This window comes from Fusarium flagelliforme (assembly GCF_020744385.1).
Source record: "Fusarium flagelliforme strain FIESC 12 MPI-CAGE-AA-0113 chromosome Unknown B0J16scaffold_1, whole genome shotgun sequence".
NCBI lineage: Eukaryota > Fungi > Ascomycota > Sordariomycetes > Hypocreales > Nectriaceae > Fusarium > Fusarium flagelliforme.
The window spans coordinates 6,098,858-6,115,961 of NW_025763503.1; the positions used below are offsets into that span (position 1 = coordinate 6,098,858).

Below are 17,104 nucleotides of genomic sequence, written 5' to 3' on the forward strand. Positions count from 1 at the left end.
GTTACCGTGGCAGTACAAGTAGCCATCCTGAGCCGCGATAGCAACGTCTACACAAATAAGTTAGCATTTACTGAAGCAGAAAAGAGAGGGGGTCTTACCCAGGTCGATCGATGTTCTCTTCAAACGCTCATCGATGTCCTTCATTTCGATCCTACCCTTGGGAGTCTTTTTCCAGCAACCACAATTGAACCAACGGTCGTTTCTGAGATTGCACTGCGTGCACGAATCCTGAAAATTTCCACTATCATAACATTAGCATTTCCTCTACAGAAATTTGACTCTTTCTACTCACTTCTTGCCCTGGTACAGCTCTCCATCCCGGTTGACAAGACACTTGCCCAGCTCAAGCCAAGTACAGATGAAATTGCCCTTCTTGTCCGGGCACTCAGCCACGAGCCACGGTGACTTCTTGTACCCGAAATTGTACCCGTTCTTTTTGGGATTCTTCTCGTCGGGTTTGGCGAGGTAGTAGCGCACGTTCTTACACTTGTCAAGAAATCCACCCGTTTTGAAGCGGGATTCGAGTTTGGCGCGGGCTTGGAAGGAGGCGTAGTTGGAGTCCCAATCACGGTTGGTGATGGTGTGGGATGTGCCGTTGTTGTCGGTGATGGCGATACTCTTGGTGAGTTCAGAGGAGGAGGGAGGTTGGGAGGGGGATACGGCAAAGACGCCGAGGGCGAAAGTTAAAAGAAGTTTGAAATGCATTTCAGTGAGTGAGATTGTTGTTTTCAATGACTGTTTTGTTGTTAATGGGTGAATATGTTTGGATCTGGGTTCATGGTGGTTCTATATAGATCAACATCGGGAATCTGATCTGGGTATCAGGTTGGAATAGCCGACTTGCTTAACGAAACCAACCCGAGGGAATCGAGCTCAGACATATCGCTTTGATCGAGTTTCTATAGATGGTCCAGTGCCTTATTGATTTACGCGAACATTGCTATTTTCGAGGCATGGAACAAAGGTATTTGAAGTACAACATTCCCATGATCCTGGCTCTGTACCAGGTTGAGACTCTGTTTGTGGTATCATACGACTTGGCAAACTCGAAACATACAAATCTGTCAAAGAACCTATTACACGGAGTTGGGTGTTCGAGAAGGCCGAGTATCCTACCCAGAGGGTTGTTCGAGAACCATGAAAGAACCACCCTGTCATAAGACGCATGTTGTGAAATGCGAGATACCGACACCTGGTCAGTGAACATGAAGCGAGTGCTATAAAAATGGTATTGGTAGACAAGTGCTGCCTGCTTTGACCTAGTTTAGTGGGCGAGTGAGAGTTGCAGCACCGGTATAGCAGCTAAGTGCACAGAATGTGATCCGTTCGTATTGGACTTTCTTCAATTTGGACCAAGTCGTTTTCCACGGCACAATGGATGCAGATCACGCATGAAATCCCTCAGCATTGCTTACCTGACGAAGGAACTTCGCCGAGTCTTCGAGTGTAGGATATAAAATACCCTGAAAAGTTGTCTAAGATCACATACACTTTGTCAAAATCCCCTCCCTTATGACCTCGAGTCGAACATACACGGACAGATTTACTGCTATAGTAACCTTCGAATCGCTCCCGTGACCCCCTTCTGAAGTTTGCTAAAATCGGAAGATTCAATTACTCAGAGTGTTTGCAGTTAAGACGGAAGGTAGAGAACCTCAGGCATACATCGAGCCCGGTCCAAGATTATAGGGTGGCCTTGGGTTGAAATATATAATACTCTTGTTTTTTCGCCACATCTCAGCACTTGTTCCGCTTGCTATGCTCTGATTTATTGGCCTTGGTGGCCTCTTTCGGATGATGATCCTATATACGTGGTGGGCTGAACTTGTGCCATGGCCTAGGTCAAGTGTGCTGTGAGAACCTTTGTCCGCTTCTGTGAAGAGCGATCTTTTCCAGGATCAAGACTAGTTCTGATCCAAAAGACTCTCTTCGGTCCGATCGTAAAAAGAAAAGACAAACGAGACAGACGTCGAGTTATGGTGATGAACAAAGAAACTAAAAAGAACCAAGCCCATAAAGTTTTTGGACGTTCTTTGTCAAAAGGATCAACCGACGTCATACAGACTGCCTGAATTAGTATACCGCGGGATAGAAATAGAATATAGCTTGCTGTAAGGTCCAAGTTCGTCTTTGAACAAACATGGTTCGTGTGAGTCTCATGGCTTGGCCCCTACCACCAGCACGAGCCCTCGTAACGAACAAATACTAGAACATGTCTTGATCTCGCCCACCATGAAAGCAGTTTACTAGAATTCAACCTCTAATCAATCTTTTTGCTGTTCGACCTCCACGATGCGTCGTTTCCTATCAGTCTTGCTCTTCATGCGAGCAGCGCTCGCCTCATCCTGCGATGCAGAGCCATTGGTTCTTCCCCTTCGAGATGTCCAGATACTCGGCGACAATAAACAGTCTCTCATGAGAGGTATACCAGCGGAAGTTGGGACTCCGCCGCAGAAGATTGTGCTTTTGCCATGGGCGTATGTTTGACACCCGATTATTACTGCACTCGACTAACTTTGACAGTGACCTGAATAATACCATCATATACAACAGCGAACCGCACTGCATGAACGATACAATGTATAGCGAAAAGTCTTGTATGGTTGAAAGAGGTGGTCTATTCAACGAGAAAGTTTCTAAAAGTTTCACCATGACGAAAAACCTCATCGAAGCAGGCGGCGCTCCTAACGAGACAATATTCAAGGGCAGTGTCTACGGCATTAAGACTCTTCCTGAGAAAAGTATTGGGGGCATCGACAAGCTCAAACTCGAAGGAGCAGTTGAAGTCCCCAAGTTTTCTTTTGGTATACCAACATCCAATTGGGACGACAGCCACACTACCCTCAGCGCTCTCGGTCTCGGCCGTAACTCAACATATCTCAACGCCTTACGAAAGGCGGAGAAGATAACGTCAAGAGTATGGTCTATATTCTGGGGCCAGTTCGGTAGTGAGAAGCCCTTCGATGGATCGCTCATGCTAGGCGGATACGATGAGGCGAAAGTCCCAGGGAAGAATTATACTGCGCCTTTGGTATATGACCATTTCGATCAAGCGCAGGGTTGCTATACGGGCATGAGAGTTACTGTGAGGGACATCAAGATAAACTTTGTCGGCGGAACAAATGCGAGTCTTTTTACCGCAGGGACGGCGTTGAATTTCTGTATTGACCCTGCGCATCATCTTCTTATGCAAGCACCGACAGATGTTTTTGACAAGTTTAAGACTACCGCTGGGGTTGAAGGTGGCCATTCAACGTCGGACCTTCACTGGATGGCTTTTCAGCCAAGTAAAAGAAAGCAGTAAGTAGCCCATCGCGACTCGTCCTTGTGTCTCTAACCCAGGTATGCAGATTCCACGGCGATCTAACATTTTATCTCGACTCTGGTCTCGAGATCCGCGTTCCGAATAACCAATTCGTATTCCCAGAAGCAGAAATCGACAAGGCTGGTTCGAGAGTGTATAATCAAACTCAACAGAGCATTCTCATCAATGATATTGAGGATGAAGCACTAATTCTGGGAAGATATTTCCTTACCGCGGCATATCTCATGGTTAATCAGGATGCGGGGACTTTTACGCTTTGGAAAGCGAATGTTACAGAGGAGAGCAAGCCCGTGAGGGTGTTTGATGAGAAGACGGGGAAGAAGTGCGGTGATAAAGCTAGTGGTGTCATACAGCCTTCTGCTTCTTCGACTGCAAAACCAGAAAACGAGAGCCAAGAAGGGAGGACATCGCCTTCTGGTGGAGTGATTGGCGGTATTGTGGTTGGCTCTATCCTGGGAGCAACTGTGATTGCGGCGGGAGTTTACTATGCTTTATCCCAATACCGGAAAAGAAGAATGAAGAGTAAGTCAACCTTTGGAAGTGAATAGTCAACAAGTAAGCTGACGATTTGGCAGAGAATACTTTCTACTATTATCCTGCGCACGGAGATATGCAGAGGTCGAATGTGCATGAGATGGATAGTACTAGCAGTCCACAGGCAGCCAAAGCGGAGCGAAAGATCATCGTCTTTTGATTTTAGTTATTTGTTTTAATTGTATTAGTGTATGGATTATTGGTGGGATTTTGTTTGTATTGTATGTATAGAAATAATCTTAAATATCTTCACCCTAGGCCAGACAGACACTCAAGACCTCATAGTCTCTTGGGTTTCTTAGCTCCATTTTTAACCCTATCTCTTCCTCTTCGGCCTCTCTCGAGTTACCATGCTGGACTTCACTTCTCTATGGGCTATCTTGTTCCAACGGTACTAAACCTCTTTGGAACAAATCATCATGATATGGTGGACCACCGTCCTATAAACTAGAAAGTGAACGGGGGAAAAGCTACACTTCTGAGAGATGGATAAATAGACATTCACTCCAATAAGGGACGCGGACGGATCGTTGAATAATTGCTACAAAACTCAAACATGATCGTAAAAGAGGCTCATATAGTATAAAAGCCCACTGCATATGTGCACATCCCATCCTTTCGCGCCTCTCCACGTTCTTGTATTACATAAAATCAGTCTTGTAAACCCCCAACACCGGCTACTCTGCAAGTTACATCTTTCTTTTAGAGGACTTGTTGATGTCATAGAACCCGAAACGCAGATAAGCCCTTGCAATCAAGACTTCAGCACTACTAATACGCTCCTCTTCTACGATCGGATACGGCCCGCTGTCCATGCTCCTATCTGATTCATCCTGCTTATAATTAGGGCGAGAACATGTAGAGTTTATATCAGTTTCACTCACATAATCGTGCCGCTGGAGCAGCCTGCGAAGAAACATCGAATCTGAAACAGGTGCTGTGCGTGGTTCTGATAGTATGGAACAAGGTGACGATGCCAATTGTTCTACCTCCCAACTTAGCGGGAGACTCACTCGTGTTGCCTTCAGATGCTTCCTGATACTCTGCAGAGTGCAGTGGATAGGCATCACTTGGGCTTCTCCAAAAGCATCCATGGAGACGACGTGGCCGTATAACCTTGACGTTTTCGCATCTATTACCCACAGGCCAGAGTCACCCGGGCTTAATGCTATAATCACTGTTAGCTTGAATAAAGAGCGTGCAGGAACTTGTTACCTACAGGAACCATCCTTCATTATAATGTCATAGGCATCGACGAATCTTGAACCGGGAGAGATCATGAGTGAAGATGTATTGAAAGATAACTCCGCCTTTGAAGATTGACCTTGTCGAAGCAGAATCACTTGTTTTGTAATGGAAGTTTCGAGAGAGCTAGGGTCGTAGCATTGAATCTCAGCCTGGGAGTCCACGGGATCGGATGTTTGCGCCTGTCGGTTTGGGGTCACTATATTCGGCAGTGCATATTCCTGTCCAAGCTCAACAAGTGCCCAGTCATAATTGTTTCTTTCGGGGATACTGAAAATGTCATGAACGATAGTACCGATATTAATTATTGGTTGTTCATGATCGTCATCCTGTATCTCGATGTCGGAATCCAGCGGGTTTGAAGAAATGTCTGATGTGGTTACGGAATCATCATCACTATCAGAGTATTCATCTCCAGATGAGTACCCAGAGTCTTCAGTCATCGGTAAACTTGCTTGCAGCGTTCGCAAAGCATGCCCAGCTATTAGTCCATACAACCGTTTTTGACGATTTTCAACCATTATAACCCCACCAAGAGTACAACTGACAGATCTATCTCCTCTGCTCAGTTCAATAGGCAATCCACAAACAGTCTTTTCAGGAACCATCCCCGAATAGACTTGTGTGACACCATCGTTGGAGAGGCACAGTAACGTCTTATCTAATACCAACACTCGGAAGTCCGGCAAGAGTTCTTCTTCAACGTGTGCTTGTGCAAAGAACCTCCTGATCCTTTTTGCAATCTTCTTCTCACATTGTAAGACGATATACAGCTCAGCATTGTCCGAGTCCAATCCTAGGTACCTCAATTTCATTGAGATGTCACCAGGGTCGTTCTTTTTCTTGGTAATGGCGTCGATAAGAGGTTGAGTATAGAGGACTTTGATGTCGAAAAACCGTGCTTTTAACCGTTCGGGAATGAGTTTGTCGAAGTATAGCAAATCCGTACCAGGTAACGCTAAACCGGGTGTTTTATCTTGTAACGTCTCACCAGATGATGGACCGACGCTGGGTGGGAATTGATGAGGCGCAGTAGGCTTTGTGGTCTCTTCAACCTTTGATTCAATACTGAAAGGTGAATGAAATGGGAGTTTAAGCTTTTCCAGATGAGGATGTAGCCATCCTGATCCTTCTACCTCATCTCGAACTATGTCAAACATTTTCCTTAGATATACGGGAGCCTGTGAAGATTGCAAAAAGGCAGAATAAGAACCGTGGCTATATACTAACAATTATGAAGAGGCTTGCGTCAGCCTGGAGCGCATGGCTGACATGAATCTGAATGTGACGACATTTGATATAAGCTATATGCACGTTGCCTTATCAAGGCAACCCAATTGAATCGACCCCTAAGCACTTCTCACGATCAGGCTGTGGTCAAGGCTTCTTGCTAGGCATTTTTGATGGGTGTTCTTTAGCTTATAATGTCCCGTCAAGTACCTATTTTAGGACGCCGACTGTAACACAAGACCAATATGACGACCAGAATCAGCAGTGACTTTGGGCCAGACTTGTCCATTCATCTAGCCACAACTATATGGTCATGGAAAGTCTGCCAAGACTGTGTCGAACACAAAGCAGCGCAATGCAATAGTCAGGATTGCCCTGGTAGTCGACTTCCTCAACTCCAGCGATATTTACAGTACTACAAAGCTGTCCTGTCTACCTATATGGACGCAACACCTACATCAACCAGAAGCGTCAAAACACACTCCGATATCTTCACAGCTATCTCAATTTTGAAAGCGCATCCAGATGCGACATTATCGGAGCTTTGTCAAGGGAATGTAGATGCAATTACACTTGGTGTCAAAGCCATGCTTATGATTGATCCATCAGCTCTCCATCGTTCATCCGATAGGCTTGAGAAAGGAACTTTTCGAGTCCACTGGAAAGATGAAGTACCGTTCAGCAAATACATCCAGGACTCTTTCCCTCTAGGTAATCACAGCGTTCTTAGCTACAACAACAGCGAAGGGTTCGCCAGGGCCAAGAAGCAGCTCAAAGCCATTAATCTCAAAAGACGACTGGGAATTACTATCAGGGCTACTTCAGATATCCGGAACCATTTGCTATTTGACAGGAGAAACAGTACCTTGGAGATCTACCACTACACATCAGTTCTCAAAGAGCAGTTGAGAGTGACGAGAGATATCGGTGACTGTTCCCGTCCATCTTCATCTCTCAAAAGGTGCTAGACAAAATCTGAATCATCTGATCCCTACTAACATGTCACCAGAGGTGTACTACCGCGCCAACTAGTTCTCGAAGTGCTAGACTCCCTCCAAGGAACTCTCTTCCCCCTCTCAGATCCAAAGTCCAAGAAGCTCCTGCGCTCTCTCATTTCAAAATGTTCTTTTGACCCGGACATCCTCACATTCGAATTCAGTTCAGTCAGGCGAGTTGGTGAAGAATCTGTTCCGTATATTTATCTAGCTGATCGTTTGGCGGATTTGTACAACGAGCTTCAGACGCCTCAACCACGCAGTTGGCTACAGAGATCTATGCAAAGAAGGAGCAGTGCTAGACATGTTATGATGGCTACGTTGATAGGAGTGGCGTTTGCGATTCTTTTGGGAATGGCTTCACTTGGCGTTAGTTCTTATCAGGCTTGGATTGCGTATCAGGCGTGGAAACATCCTGTTGAGTTATGAACTCAGCGTTGAAACAATGACACAGTGAAGTATTGCGCACTATCTAAAGTTGGTCCAAGTTTATGGAAAGGCACAAATAAACACAGGTTGGAGGTCTTCTGTTATAGTAAGCATATTGAACGTCCCAGGTAACTTCCAATCCCCATGACTGCAGCCAGGCTCTCCTCCAAGGGAACCATCTGTCAATCATAACCCTTGGCATTGGAAACCAAACATTCGCAAGTAACACCATAAAAAGCGTCGAAATAGTTGCCCACGCTTCCGGATGCATATATGATCCATCATCATCTATTTCCCAAGTCCTCCAGTCGTATTTAGGGTCGAAGTGATGTGTGGCCCAGAGGTCTACTAGCAGGAGCACAAATAGAGTAAGGTTGAACCTCAAGAAGGCCTTGAAAAAATAGTTCAGTCCGTCTCCGAAACGCAATGCATTATATAGTATAAATGCTAGGACGGCGTAGGCAAAACAAGACATGATTAATAATGGGAATACCCCTCTAAGCTCATATACTTGCTGTGGAGGTGGGCCGGCAGAGAAAAAGCCCCAACTATCTGGGATGCTGAAAGTCTTCGACTGTATGGAATACGCTCGACGGGCAAGTTCAAGTTGCTTAGAGCTAATAACCGGGTGGCAGGGTTTGGGATCAGTCATGTTGGTGACCTTTGTGATGTTGTTATGCTCAGGTTGGGTTTCTAGGGAAGTGGTTATTTCCAAGCGCTATATATCCATGAAAGAAAGGAAGCTTACCACATGACTATGCCTGGATGTTTGGTCTTTGAACTGCAATTGCAGAATTATGAGATGGAAAAATGGATGCATTTTATATTTCTGTTGGGACAAAGTTCAAACTGCGCCCTCGTCGAACAAGATTTACCCAGACTTTGACAGTCTGTCATTTGCTATCCTTTAACTCTGCTTGCTACTGGAGATTGGATGTTTCTCGGTTTCATTAGATTAAGAACCGGTAATCTAAACCGTAAAGCCTACGTATATAAGCATGATCGCACCAGAAGGCTGACCGCGGAGGACAGGAGAGCTGAAATAATCTCGTCGCCTGATGCCAGCGTGGACTAGCCTTGGGCTACTTTATCTCGGCGTCCCAAGTCTTGGAATAACCTTTCTACTGCCCAGTCGAGAAGCAAAGAAGCCTTTAGTTCGGTAGCTGTACTCCAGCCTCTTTGGCCAGCCTCAAGATCTCGTTCGCTACAGCCCCTACGTCGTGACTCTTGATCGGTATCCGATGCCCGCCATCCCATTCGACCAAAGTGGTTGTGCCAGTTTCGCAGTAGTTATTCAAGAGAATTCTATGCTGCTCCATTCCCCCATCTCGAAGTCCATGAACGTGCAGTGTTGGTATACTCAAGACATGGTCACCCTTGTTCGACTCAGGCCAGTCTTTAAACTCCGAACTCAACATTGCCGCGTCAACAACTGGTGGTGGATGCTGAAGTCGATGGTCAAGTGTGATCAGAGGTGCTCTTCCGGCCATGAGTACGCCAAACTTGAACTGTGTCAAAGCCTCGTCCGCTCCAAACTGCTCCGTGATCTTCTGCTGCGTCCATAGCAAACTCGCTGCGATTTTGGCACCTTGGGAAAAACCAAGAATGCCGACCCACTCTCCGGTCCCGGGATCGTTGTCCATAGCTCGGCGGGTCTGGTTCCGAATTAACTCGGCAGCAGCCTCGGGCTCGATCGCCTCGTGGTCGGGTTGCCATCGGAGCCAGCGTCGAAAAGGCCCGTATTCACCGTATACGCTGACAATGTCGGGATGAGGAGCTGAGATAAAGGGCGCTTGCATAAAAACAAGGCGGAGAGAGGATCTGAGGTGAGCGATGAGAACGCGGCATTGTAGCTCAAAGACATCTGCATTGACACCGCCGCCGTGGAGACAAAGAATGCGGGGGAGATGAAGCGTCTCTGGATCGTGGGCAGACTGTGTTTGAGTCATTTTGATCACTGGATCACTGACAAGAGTTGGAAAGAATCTGAAGTTAGTAGTGTTGGTGGTTTTACAAGAAAGCGTTTTCTTCGGTACTAAGACACCAATGTAAGCTACCTTATGAGCACAGAGCTCGGGTAAGCTTTCAGTCACATTCCCGAAATCAGATGCATTCGGAGTCCGAAATGTGCAGCATTACAATCAACGACAATGCATCGTATATAGAAGATAATACTAATCCCAAAAGATCTCCAGCATAATTATTATCAGAGCCAAGTCAACATTTATAGATTCACATGCTAGACCCTTCCATCACTTTAATCACCTTGTTTACGGTGGAAGCTCTCCCATTGGCCGACAGCGTGGCAGTGTAGGACCCTGAGCTCCAGCCACGCAATCGTTGGGAGCCAAGCCACGGGCGATGACATCAAATCCCCTCCTCCATGAACGTGTCGCACGTTGGTTCCTTGCATTCACGAACCGGTTTCGCATTGTTTCACGCCACCTCCCAGACTCTCTACAGTAACTAAAGTGACGAGGCCTCTTTGTAGCACTAATATAGATTAGATTGTACTGTATTTATCCATGCCATGCCTAGCTCGTAGGTCCCTATTAAAGGCATCCATCCTGTTCCAGATCTTGGTTCACCTTCCATTCTCTTCTCAATTCCTAGCTCTTCTCTTATACCTGATACGTAGCTACCCCGCCATCCATCGATACGACTTCCGCCTTACAACCCCAATATCCATCCTACCTACATATCATAACTTCGATGTCTAATCCTGAGAAAGCTCCTTTGAACCCTGCTGGTAACCAGCAGGGAAGCGGTTTACTGCCTACCGCCCAGCCAGGCCAGCAGAACCCTCCTTACGATAACTCTGCCCCTCCTGGCTACGAGCAAGGAGCCGCTGAGCTTCCTACAGACCAGAAGCAGCAGCAACCTCCTCAATACGCTCCTCCTCCTGGAACCGAATCATCACAATCGGCTACGGACGAGAAGCGCAGACTGGATCAGCAATACTTCCCTCCCCCTCCTCCTGGTCCTCCTCCTGCGCAAGATCAACACCAGCAATCTGCCGCTCATCCAAACCCTCTCCAGGGCAACCCAGTCACCGCTACACAGCAGCCCCAAGAGACTCACAGGCCTCTCGATACCCAGCAAGGACAGCAAAACTACACTATCCCACAGTACAACCCTGCTCAACCTGCTTTCGCGCCTCCTCCTACAAACCCTACAAACGAGCCGGTTCAGCCAACCACCACAGCTCCTCATAGTGAGCCCGTCGCTCACAGTGCTGATCAAGGACATGGACATGGCTTTTTCGGGCATGGGCACGGTCAAGATGCAGGACACGCTTCTACATCTATCCCTCCCGAGGAAAACAAGAAGCCTGGCTGGAGCGAGCGTTTCAGCGCGCTTGGTATGAAGGCTGCGGCACCCATCAACAACTTGGCGCACAAGTTCGGTAGCCAAAGTTTCCTCCCCGAGACTCTCGAGAAGGAGTGTGACAAGGCCGCTTCTATCCTAAAGTCCTTCTGCAGTAAGTCATGTCCAAATATTCGCTCTTTCACTTACTAACAATGTGTAGAAAACGGTGTCTATGCCGACCCTACTTCAAGCCAGGTTCCCACTTCCACAGATCCCAAGGCTGAAGCGACTAATGACAAGATTATCGACCCTACTAAGGAAAAGCCCAAGGAGCGAGTTCTTGTTAACATCCCTCCCAAGGTCATTGCCAAGGCTCAAGGTCTCGCCATCTTCACCACCCTACGTGCCGGCTATGCCTTCTCTGGCGCCACTGGTTCCGGTGTTCTTATCTCACGTCTCCCTGACGGATCATGGGGCCCACCCTCAGGTATCCAGGTGCACTCTGTTGGCGCTGGTTTCATGATCGGTCTTGACATTTACGACTGCGTTTGCGTCATCAATAGCCGAGAGGCGCTTAACGCTTTCGCCAAGACCCGCGTTGCTCTGGGCAGTGATCTCGCTGTTGTCGCTGGTCCTTATGGTGCTGGTGGTGCTGTTGAGATCGGCACTGCCATGGACGGAAAGAAGTCTAAGGAGGCCAAGGATGAAGAGGCTCCTCCCAAGCCTCCCCGACCTACCGAGGACAACCAGAACCTGAAGCCCGATGAAGATGAGAAGAAGAAGAAGCGTCGCTCTTTGAGTGCCAGTGGTTTCAAACCTGTGTTCTCATACGTCAAGTCTCGTGGCTTCTATGCCGGTATTCAAGTTGACGGTACAGTCGTGGTGGAGCGCAAGGACGCCAACGCTGCATTCTACGGCGAGCGCGTTTCCGTTGAGCAGATCATCCGAGGAGAGGTCCCTCGCCAGAACCCAAGCAGCATGTGGCCCGCTGGCGCACGCTACCTGCTTGAGACCCTAAAGGGAGCTGAAGTCGGATCTCTCAAGGTCAAGCACAGCAAAGATGGTGCCTCCCCGACCAGAGACGGATTCGGTGGACCTTCTACCGACCCTTCGGTGCCAGTAACTTCGGGAGGCGCCACTGGTGATGCGGCGCATCCCCCTGGTTATGTTGATGATGGAGTTCACCGACCTGAGGTTGGAGATGTCAAGTACCGTTAAAGATGAGACATTGATGAGGTTACGAGATACCACCCGAAAGAGGAAGTGTTTAGCTTTTAATCATAAGTAGTGTTAGCCTAAATCACAATTGCTTTGTCTCAATCATTGTTGTCTCATGTAAGCGACTTAAGTTGTCGCTGTCTTAGAGTCTCTAACCGACTGCGATTTACTGCCCATGTTGTTTAATTATTTTGCTTCAGTTCTCGAGGCTCCAAATCCGTACCTCAGTTATATTACAACAACTCACATTGTAATGCGAGCTGTAATATAGCATTATTAATTCACTTGGGCAAGCTGAATTGAATCATTTCTGTCAAGGTGCAGGGTAGCGCAGATTGCTCGTGATAGCTACGCCACACCCGCGTCATTGCCCCTCCAACGTGGCGGACCCGTCAATTTTGATGAAGTCATTTCTAGCAACCCAGTGCAACCGAACCCAGCAAAAAGCTATAGACAGAAAACGGCTCTGAAACTTGTGATCGAGGTTCGCAAACGAAGCCATGTCGACGTAAGAAGCTTCAACTACCACTGAGTTACCCGAGAGGAGATGCTGACAGTCAATGTGTTAGGAACTTTCTCTACCTCCCGTTTCGCAAGTCGACTCAGCTGTCGCTCGCCTCGACAATAAGGCAGTATATCAACACCAAATATGATCAGCACCCGGATATGTTCAAGCATGACCTCGAGGTCATTGATGCCCTTCGTCGCGATGCAGTCAACGTTCGAGAACCGCATCCTAGCGGGATTAAGAAGCTACAGGCGTATGCGGGTCAGCTTGTTTGGGTTGGAGGGAAGTTTCCGATAGATGTGAGTATCACGCGATGCTAGCTAATCGCAAAGCTGACGGTAGTTGTAGATTGGTGCCGAGTTCTCTTGGTATCCTGCTCTTGGATACAACACCGAACGACCTATGGTGCGGAATAACCTGAAGTACGAGCTCATGAACATCCTTTACAACCTCGCCTCTCTTTACTCCCAGCTTGCGATAAATACACCACGAGGCAACACCGAAGGTCTCAAGTCCGCAGCCAACTACTTCTCCCTCGCCGCCGGCGTTCTTACACACATGCAAAAAGAGATCCTGCCCGAACTACGAATGTCCGATCCACCCGAAGATATGGACCACGACACCCTCGAGTCCCTAAGCCAACTACTCCTCGCCCAAAGCCAAGAGTGTTTCTGGCAGAAGGCCGTTATGGACGGCTATAAAGACGCATCGATTGCCAAGCTCGCCGCCCGAGTATCCGATCTGTACCAATTTGCTGGAGACGCTGCTATGAAGAGCGATACTATCAGCAGTGCGTGGATCCACCATATGAGTGCCAAGCATCATCACTTTGCTGCGGCTGCGCAATACCGAGCAGCGTGCGATTGTCTTGAGAAGAGAAAATATGGCGAGGAGGTTGCGCGGTTGAGGGATGCTGTTACTTGCGCAACTGATGGTCTTAAGGAGGCTCGCAGTGGGTATCTTGGCAAAGTTGTGGTTGATGATTTGAACGGGTTGAAGCGAAAGGTTGAGGAGGATTTGAAGCGAGCCGAGAAGGATAATGACGTTATTTACCTGAGTATGTGTGCTTACCATTTTGTTTTGCCATTGACTAACATTCCACAGTCGCTGTGCCGCCCAAGTCGGAGCTCAAGATCCTCGATCGCGCAAATATGGCTGTTGCTCGCGTGCCTCCTCAAATTGGAAACCCTTACGAGTACTTTGGCGACCGCGCCGAGTTTGGACCGGCTCTCTTCTCTCGTCTCGTTCCATTCTCCGTACACGTTGCGACTTCGATTTACGAGGAAAGACGAGACCGCATGGTCAGCCAGAATATTATTCAAGAGCTGGAATCACTTACGGAAAAGATCCATGAAATTTTGGCATCGCTTGGACTTCCCGGGTCACTCCAAGCTCTCGAAAAACCACTGGGTCTACCGCCTAGCTTGGTTCAACATGCCGAGGAAATTAGACAAGCGGATGCCATCAACAGAGTGCTCAAGAGCTTTGCCGATATCGACAAACTACGATCAGGAGATATGGCTATTTTCGAAGAGGGCAAGGCCGCTTTAGCATCGGAGGAAGAAGAGGACCAACGATTACGGATGAGATACGGCACGGACCGATGGGTGCGACCCGAAAGTCGACAGGATCCTCAAGGCGAGAAGCTGTGGCAGCATGCTACCGAAATTGAGAGCTACTTCCAGAGCAGTTTTAGCAGTGATGCTCTGGTAAGAGAGAAGTTTGGCGCTGTTCAGGATCTGCTTGCTATTCTGTCAGGACCCGATCGAGACCTGATGGACTCTGTACCATCCAGTCGACGAGTTGATATCCCCGAGACGTTGAAGCCGATTATAGGAAGACTCCGAGGCGCATATAATGACGTTTTGCGTCTTGAGAGTCGTCGTCGCAAGAAGGTTGAGGCTCTGCGAGAGAACGCTCGCAGGGATGATATCAAGCCTGATATTCTCAAGGAAGCTGCTCGATTAGAACGAACATACCCTAATACGGCACTCGTTCCGGCGCACTTTGAAGAGTTTTTCGACAAGCGTCTAGACAAGTTATACGAACCCGAGGTTGAAGCGATCGATAAGGAAGCGCAAGATCAAGACCGTCTTCTGCAAGATGTCCAACGGGTCAACCGCGAATTTGAAGCGCAGAAACGACAAATGGGCGAGCGTGGAAACCGAGAGCGTGAGATGGCGTTGCAGAAGTTAGATAACGCCTACTTTAAGTACAAGGAGATCATCAACAATCTGGAGGTCGGAAGGAAGTTCTACAATGATCTGAATAAGATTGTTGGACAAGGCTTCCGCGATGTGATTCGCAATTGGGTAGCCCAGCGTCGCATGGAGGCAAGGGCCTTGGAAGAGTACGTCACTAATATCTTGAAGATTGAACATTTACTAATGAATTATAGGGAGATTAGTATGCCTACGTTGTCGAATCTCAGTATTTCTCATCAACAGGCGCAAGCACAAGCTCAAGCACAAGCTCAAGCTCAGGCGCAAGCTCAGGCCCAGGCACAAGCGCAGGCTCAGGCGCAAGCACAGCAAGCCCAGGCTCAAAGCCCAATGCCTTCTCACCAAGAACCCTCACATTCCTTTGCTCCACTGCAGCAACCTCCCCAACCCGTACAGAGTCCAGCACAGGCAAACATTCAGTCTTGGGGGGAGACAGTACAGCAACCCAAGCCAGTACAACCTCAGCAAGCGGCTCCTATGGGTGCAATGTGGAATCCTGGCATGGGTATCAAGTTTGGTCAATCATCGGGTGGTTCCAGTCAACCTCCCGCTCCTGGAACGTGGAACCCCAATGCTGGAATCAAGTTTGGTTAAGAAACAAGACTTGTAGAACTGTTACAGTATATACCCTGTTACTTAGAATGGTTGCTTGCAACCACTTTGTGTTTACAACATAGCATATGAGGCGAATGCGAGCTCTTTAGATACTTTTTATTACTTATTAATCTCAAGTATTTCCCTGTCTCAAAACTTTTGTGAAAGAAGTCTATGTGCTGAACCCCGTCTACCACACCTTACTACCAATTCACCGAACAGTGTACACCCCATGGCTGACAGCGTGATACCCCTTCTTACCAACCTTGCCCGTCAACTCACTCTTCCACTCCTTGCCCTCCGCAATCAGTTCAATCACCCGCTGAAACGTATAAACAGGCTCCCACCCCAACTCCATAACCGCCCTGCTCGAATCATACACGCGATCAATCCTCTTCAAATGCGCCCAGCCCTTTTCCCCAAACACCCGGGCACAAGCAGGCGCGACCGTCTCAAAAACCTCCTTAGGGTTCCTGTCCAGTGTCGCAAGCGTGTGAGCGTCCTTCGGGAATGGAGGCGGTGCACTGATGATGTACTTTCGGAACTTGATGGAGCGCGCTTTGGACATGGCGCATACAGCGGCGCGGACGATGTCCTCCACGTCGACACGGCGGTAGGTTAGTTCGAGGACTTTAAGATTGTCGTCGGAGAGAGCTGCGCGTCGATCCTCATCGTCGTCCTGCTCTGGGAAGAAACGGCTCGTGCGAAGGATAATGATGGGCATGCTGGTTTGTTTGTGGACGAGAAAGCAGATGTCCTCTGCTGCGACCTTTGTAGCGCCGTATATGTTCTTCGGAATGGGAATGACAGTCTCATCAATCCATGCAGCCGGCTGTCCGGGCTTGGGACTCAGCGCAGCACCGAAAGTGCTCGTTGTGCTGAAGAACACAAAACTCTCAATCGTTTCTTTGTACTTGGCTGCTTCTTCCAGAAGAACCAGTGTACCGGTGATGTTAGTGTCGATAAAATCTTGCTTGGAGTGACTTTCCACATGAGGCTTGTGAAGCGTTGCTGCGTGAAGAACATGCTGAATCGGATTGTTCATGAAGATGTCTGTGACGAAGGAATGGTCGGTGATAGAGCCCACAAGATGAGTGTTTTCTGAAGGGAGGATATCGATTCCCAGAGGTTTGAAGCCGAGGGTAGGAAGGGACAGCATCAACGCTGTGCCCAGGTGGCCGGATGAGCCTGTTACTAGGACGTTATAGGACATGATGAAAGATTTCTAGGTTAGTATAGGAGGAGGGGGAGGAGGGTGAGGAGAGTGAGTGTTGATGGGAGAAGAGTTATGGTGATGGAGTCGGCGTTTTTTGTATTGGAGGTTAGTGGGGTTGGAGACGGCGAGTGAGTCAGGCATGCACTAGGAACCAGCAACAACGAAAGTGAATCAGAATGAACAAAGAGCACATAATAACTGAATTGAGAACGCGTGATTGTGATGCTGTGAGATGGTGTACAGTATTGTTGTGAGATGTCGTGAAAGTGAGATTAGGCG

General features: G+C 48.1%; 8 protein-coding genes across 8 annotated transcripts; 4 read left to right on the top strand and 4 right to left on the bottom strand.

Annotated features, from left to right (window-relative positions):
* Position 1: 1 nt before the first annotated feature.
* Positions 2-705, bottom strand: B0J16DRAFT_314574 (Cyanovirin-N; the record flags this gene model as incomplete). Its single annotated transcript, XM_046125195.1, has 3 exons — positions 2-27; positions 99-241; positions 293-705. 3 exons carry the CDS (start codon positions 703-705, stop codon positions 2-4), a joined length of 582 nt encoding a protein of 193 aa, XP_045989902.1.
* Positions 706-2,292: 1,587 nt separating this feature from the next.
* B0J16DRAFT_314575 (aspartic peptidase domain-containing protein) lies at positions 2,293-4,019 on the top strand (the record flags this gene model as incomplete). Its single annotated transcript, XM_046125196.1, has 4 exons — positions 2,293-2,477; positions 2,524-3,300; positions 3,351-3,847; positions 3,901-4,019. 4 exons carry the CDS (start codon positions 2,293-2,295, stop codon positions 4,017-4,019), a joined length of 1,578 nt encoding a protein of 525 aa, XP_045989903.1.
* A 627-nt stretch (positions 4,020-4,646) lies between these two features.
* On the bottom strand, positions 4,647-6,264 carry B0J16DRAFT_391958 (uncharacterized protein; the record flags this gene model as incomplete). Its single annotated transcript, XM_046131958.1, has 4 exons — positions 4,647-4,692; positions 4,744-4,796; positions 4,873-5,027; positions 5,079-6,264. The coding sequence occupies 4 exons, from the start codon at positions 6,262-6,264 to the stop codon at positions 4,647-4,649; spliced, it is 1,440 nt and encodes a 479-aa protein (XP_045989904.1).
* A 315-nt stretch (positions 6,265-6,579) lies between these two features.
* B0J16DRAFT_314577 (uncharacterized protein) lies at positions 6,580-7,758 on the top strand (the record flags this gene model as incomplete). The annotated part of the gene is made up of 2 exons (XM_046125197.1): positions 6,580-7,295; positions 7,344-7,758. The coding sequence occupies 2 exons, from the start codon at positions 6,580-6,582 to the stop codon at positions 7,756-7,758; spliced, it is 1,131 nt and encodes a 376-aa protein (XP_045989905.1).
* A 929-nt stretch (positions 7,759-8,687) lies between these two features.
* Positions 8,688-9,937, bottom strand: B0J16DRAFT_37169 (serine hydrolase FSH). The gene has a single exon (XM_046130422.1). The coding sequence runs from the start codon at positions 9,705-9,707 to the stop codon at positions 8,910-8,912; it is 798 nt and encodes a 265-aa protein (XP_045989906.1). The 5' UTR covers positions 9,708-9,937; the 3' UTR covers positions 8,688-8,909.
* Positions 9,938-10,180: 243 nt separating this feature from the next.
* B0J16DRAFT_330154 (uncharacterized protein) lies at positions 10,181-12,438 on the top strand. Its single transcript, XM_046126415.1, has 2 exons — positions 10,181-11,239; positions 11,288-12,438. The coding sequence occupies exons 1-2, from the start codon at positions 10,471-10,473 to the stop codon at positions 12,283-12,285; spliced, it is 1,767 nt and encodes a 588-aa protein (XP_045989907.1). The 5' UTR covers positions 10,181-10,470; the 3' UTR covers positions 12,286-12,438.
* Positions 12,439-12,529: 91 nt separating this feature from the next.
* B0J16DRAFT_297813 (BRO1-like domain-containing protein) lies at positions 12,530-15,721 on the top strand. Its single transcript, XM_046124472.1, has 5 exons — positions 12,530-12,793; positions 12,855-13,092; positions 13,142-13,850; positions 13,898-15,143; positions 15,192-15,721. The coding sequence occupies exons 1-5, from the start codon at positions 12,786-12,788 to the stop codon at positions 15,607-15,609; spliced, it is 2,619 nt and encodes an 872-aa protein (XP_045989908.1). The 5' UTR covers positions 12,530-12,785; the 3' UTR covers positions 15,610-15,721.
* B0J16DRAFT_330157 (uncharacterized protein) lies at positions 15,722-16,930 on the bottom strand. Its single transcript, XM_046126416.1, has one exon. The coding sequence runs from the start codon at positions 16,820-16,822 to the stop codon at positions 15,821-15,823; it is 1,002 nt and encodes a 333-aa protein (XP_045989909.1). The 5' UTR covers positions 16,823-16,930; the 3' UTR covers positions 15,722-15,820.
* Between the last annotated feature and the right edge of the window lie 174 nt (positions 16,931-17,104).

Excerpts from the sequence above, each read along its gene's own strand:
- B0J16DRAFT_297813 (XM_046124472.1), top strand. Across the intron at positions 13,093-13,141 it reads GAGGGAAGTTTCCGATAGAT|ATTGGTGCCGAGTTCTCTTG; the intron begins GTGAGTATCACG and ends CGGTAGTTGTAG. Across the intron at positions 15,144-15,191 it reads GAGGCAAGGGCCTTGGAAGA|GGAGATTAGTATGCCTACGT; the intron begins GTACGTCACTAA and ends AATGAATTATAG.
- B0J16DRAFT_330154 (XM_046126415.1), top strand. The coding sequence starts at position 10,471 with ATGTCTAATCCTGAGAAAGCTCCTTTGAACCCTGCTGGTAACCAGCAG. Across the intron at positions 11,240-11,287 it reads TATCCTAAAGTCCTTCTGCA|AAAACGGTGTCTATGCCGAC; the intron begins GTAAGTCATGTC and ends AACAATGTGTAG.
- B0J16DRAFT_37169 (XM_046130422.1), bottom strand. The coding sequence starts at position 9,707 with ATGACTCAAACACAGTCTGCCCACGATCCAGAGACGCTTCATCTCCCC.
- B0J16DRAFT_330157 (XM_046126416.1), bottom strand. The coding sequence starts at position 16,822 with ATGTCCTATAACGTCCTAGTAACAGGCTCATCCGGCCACCTGGGCACA.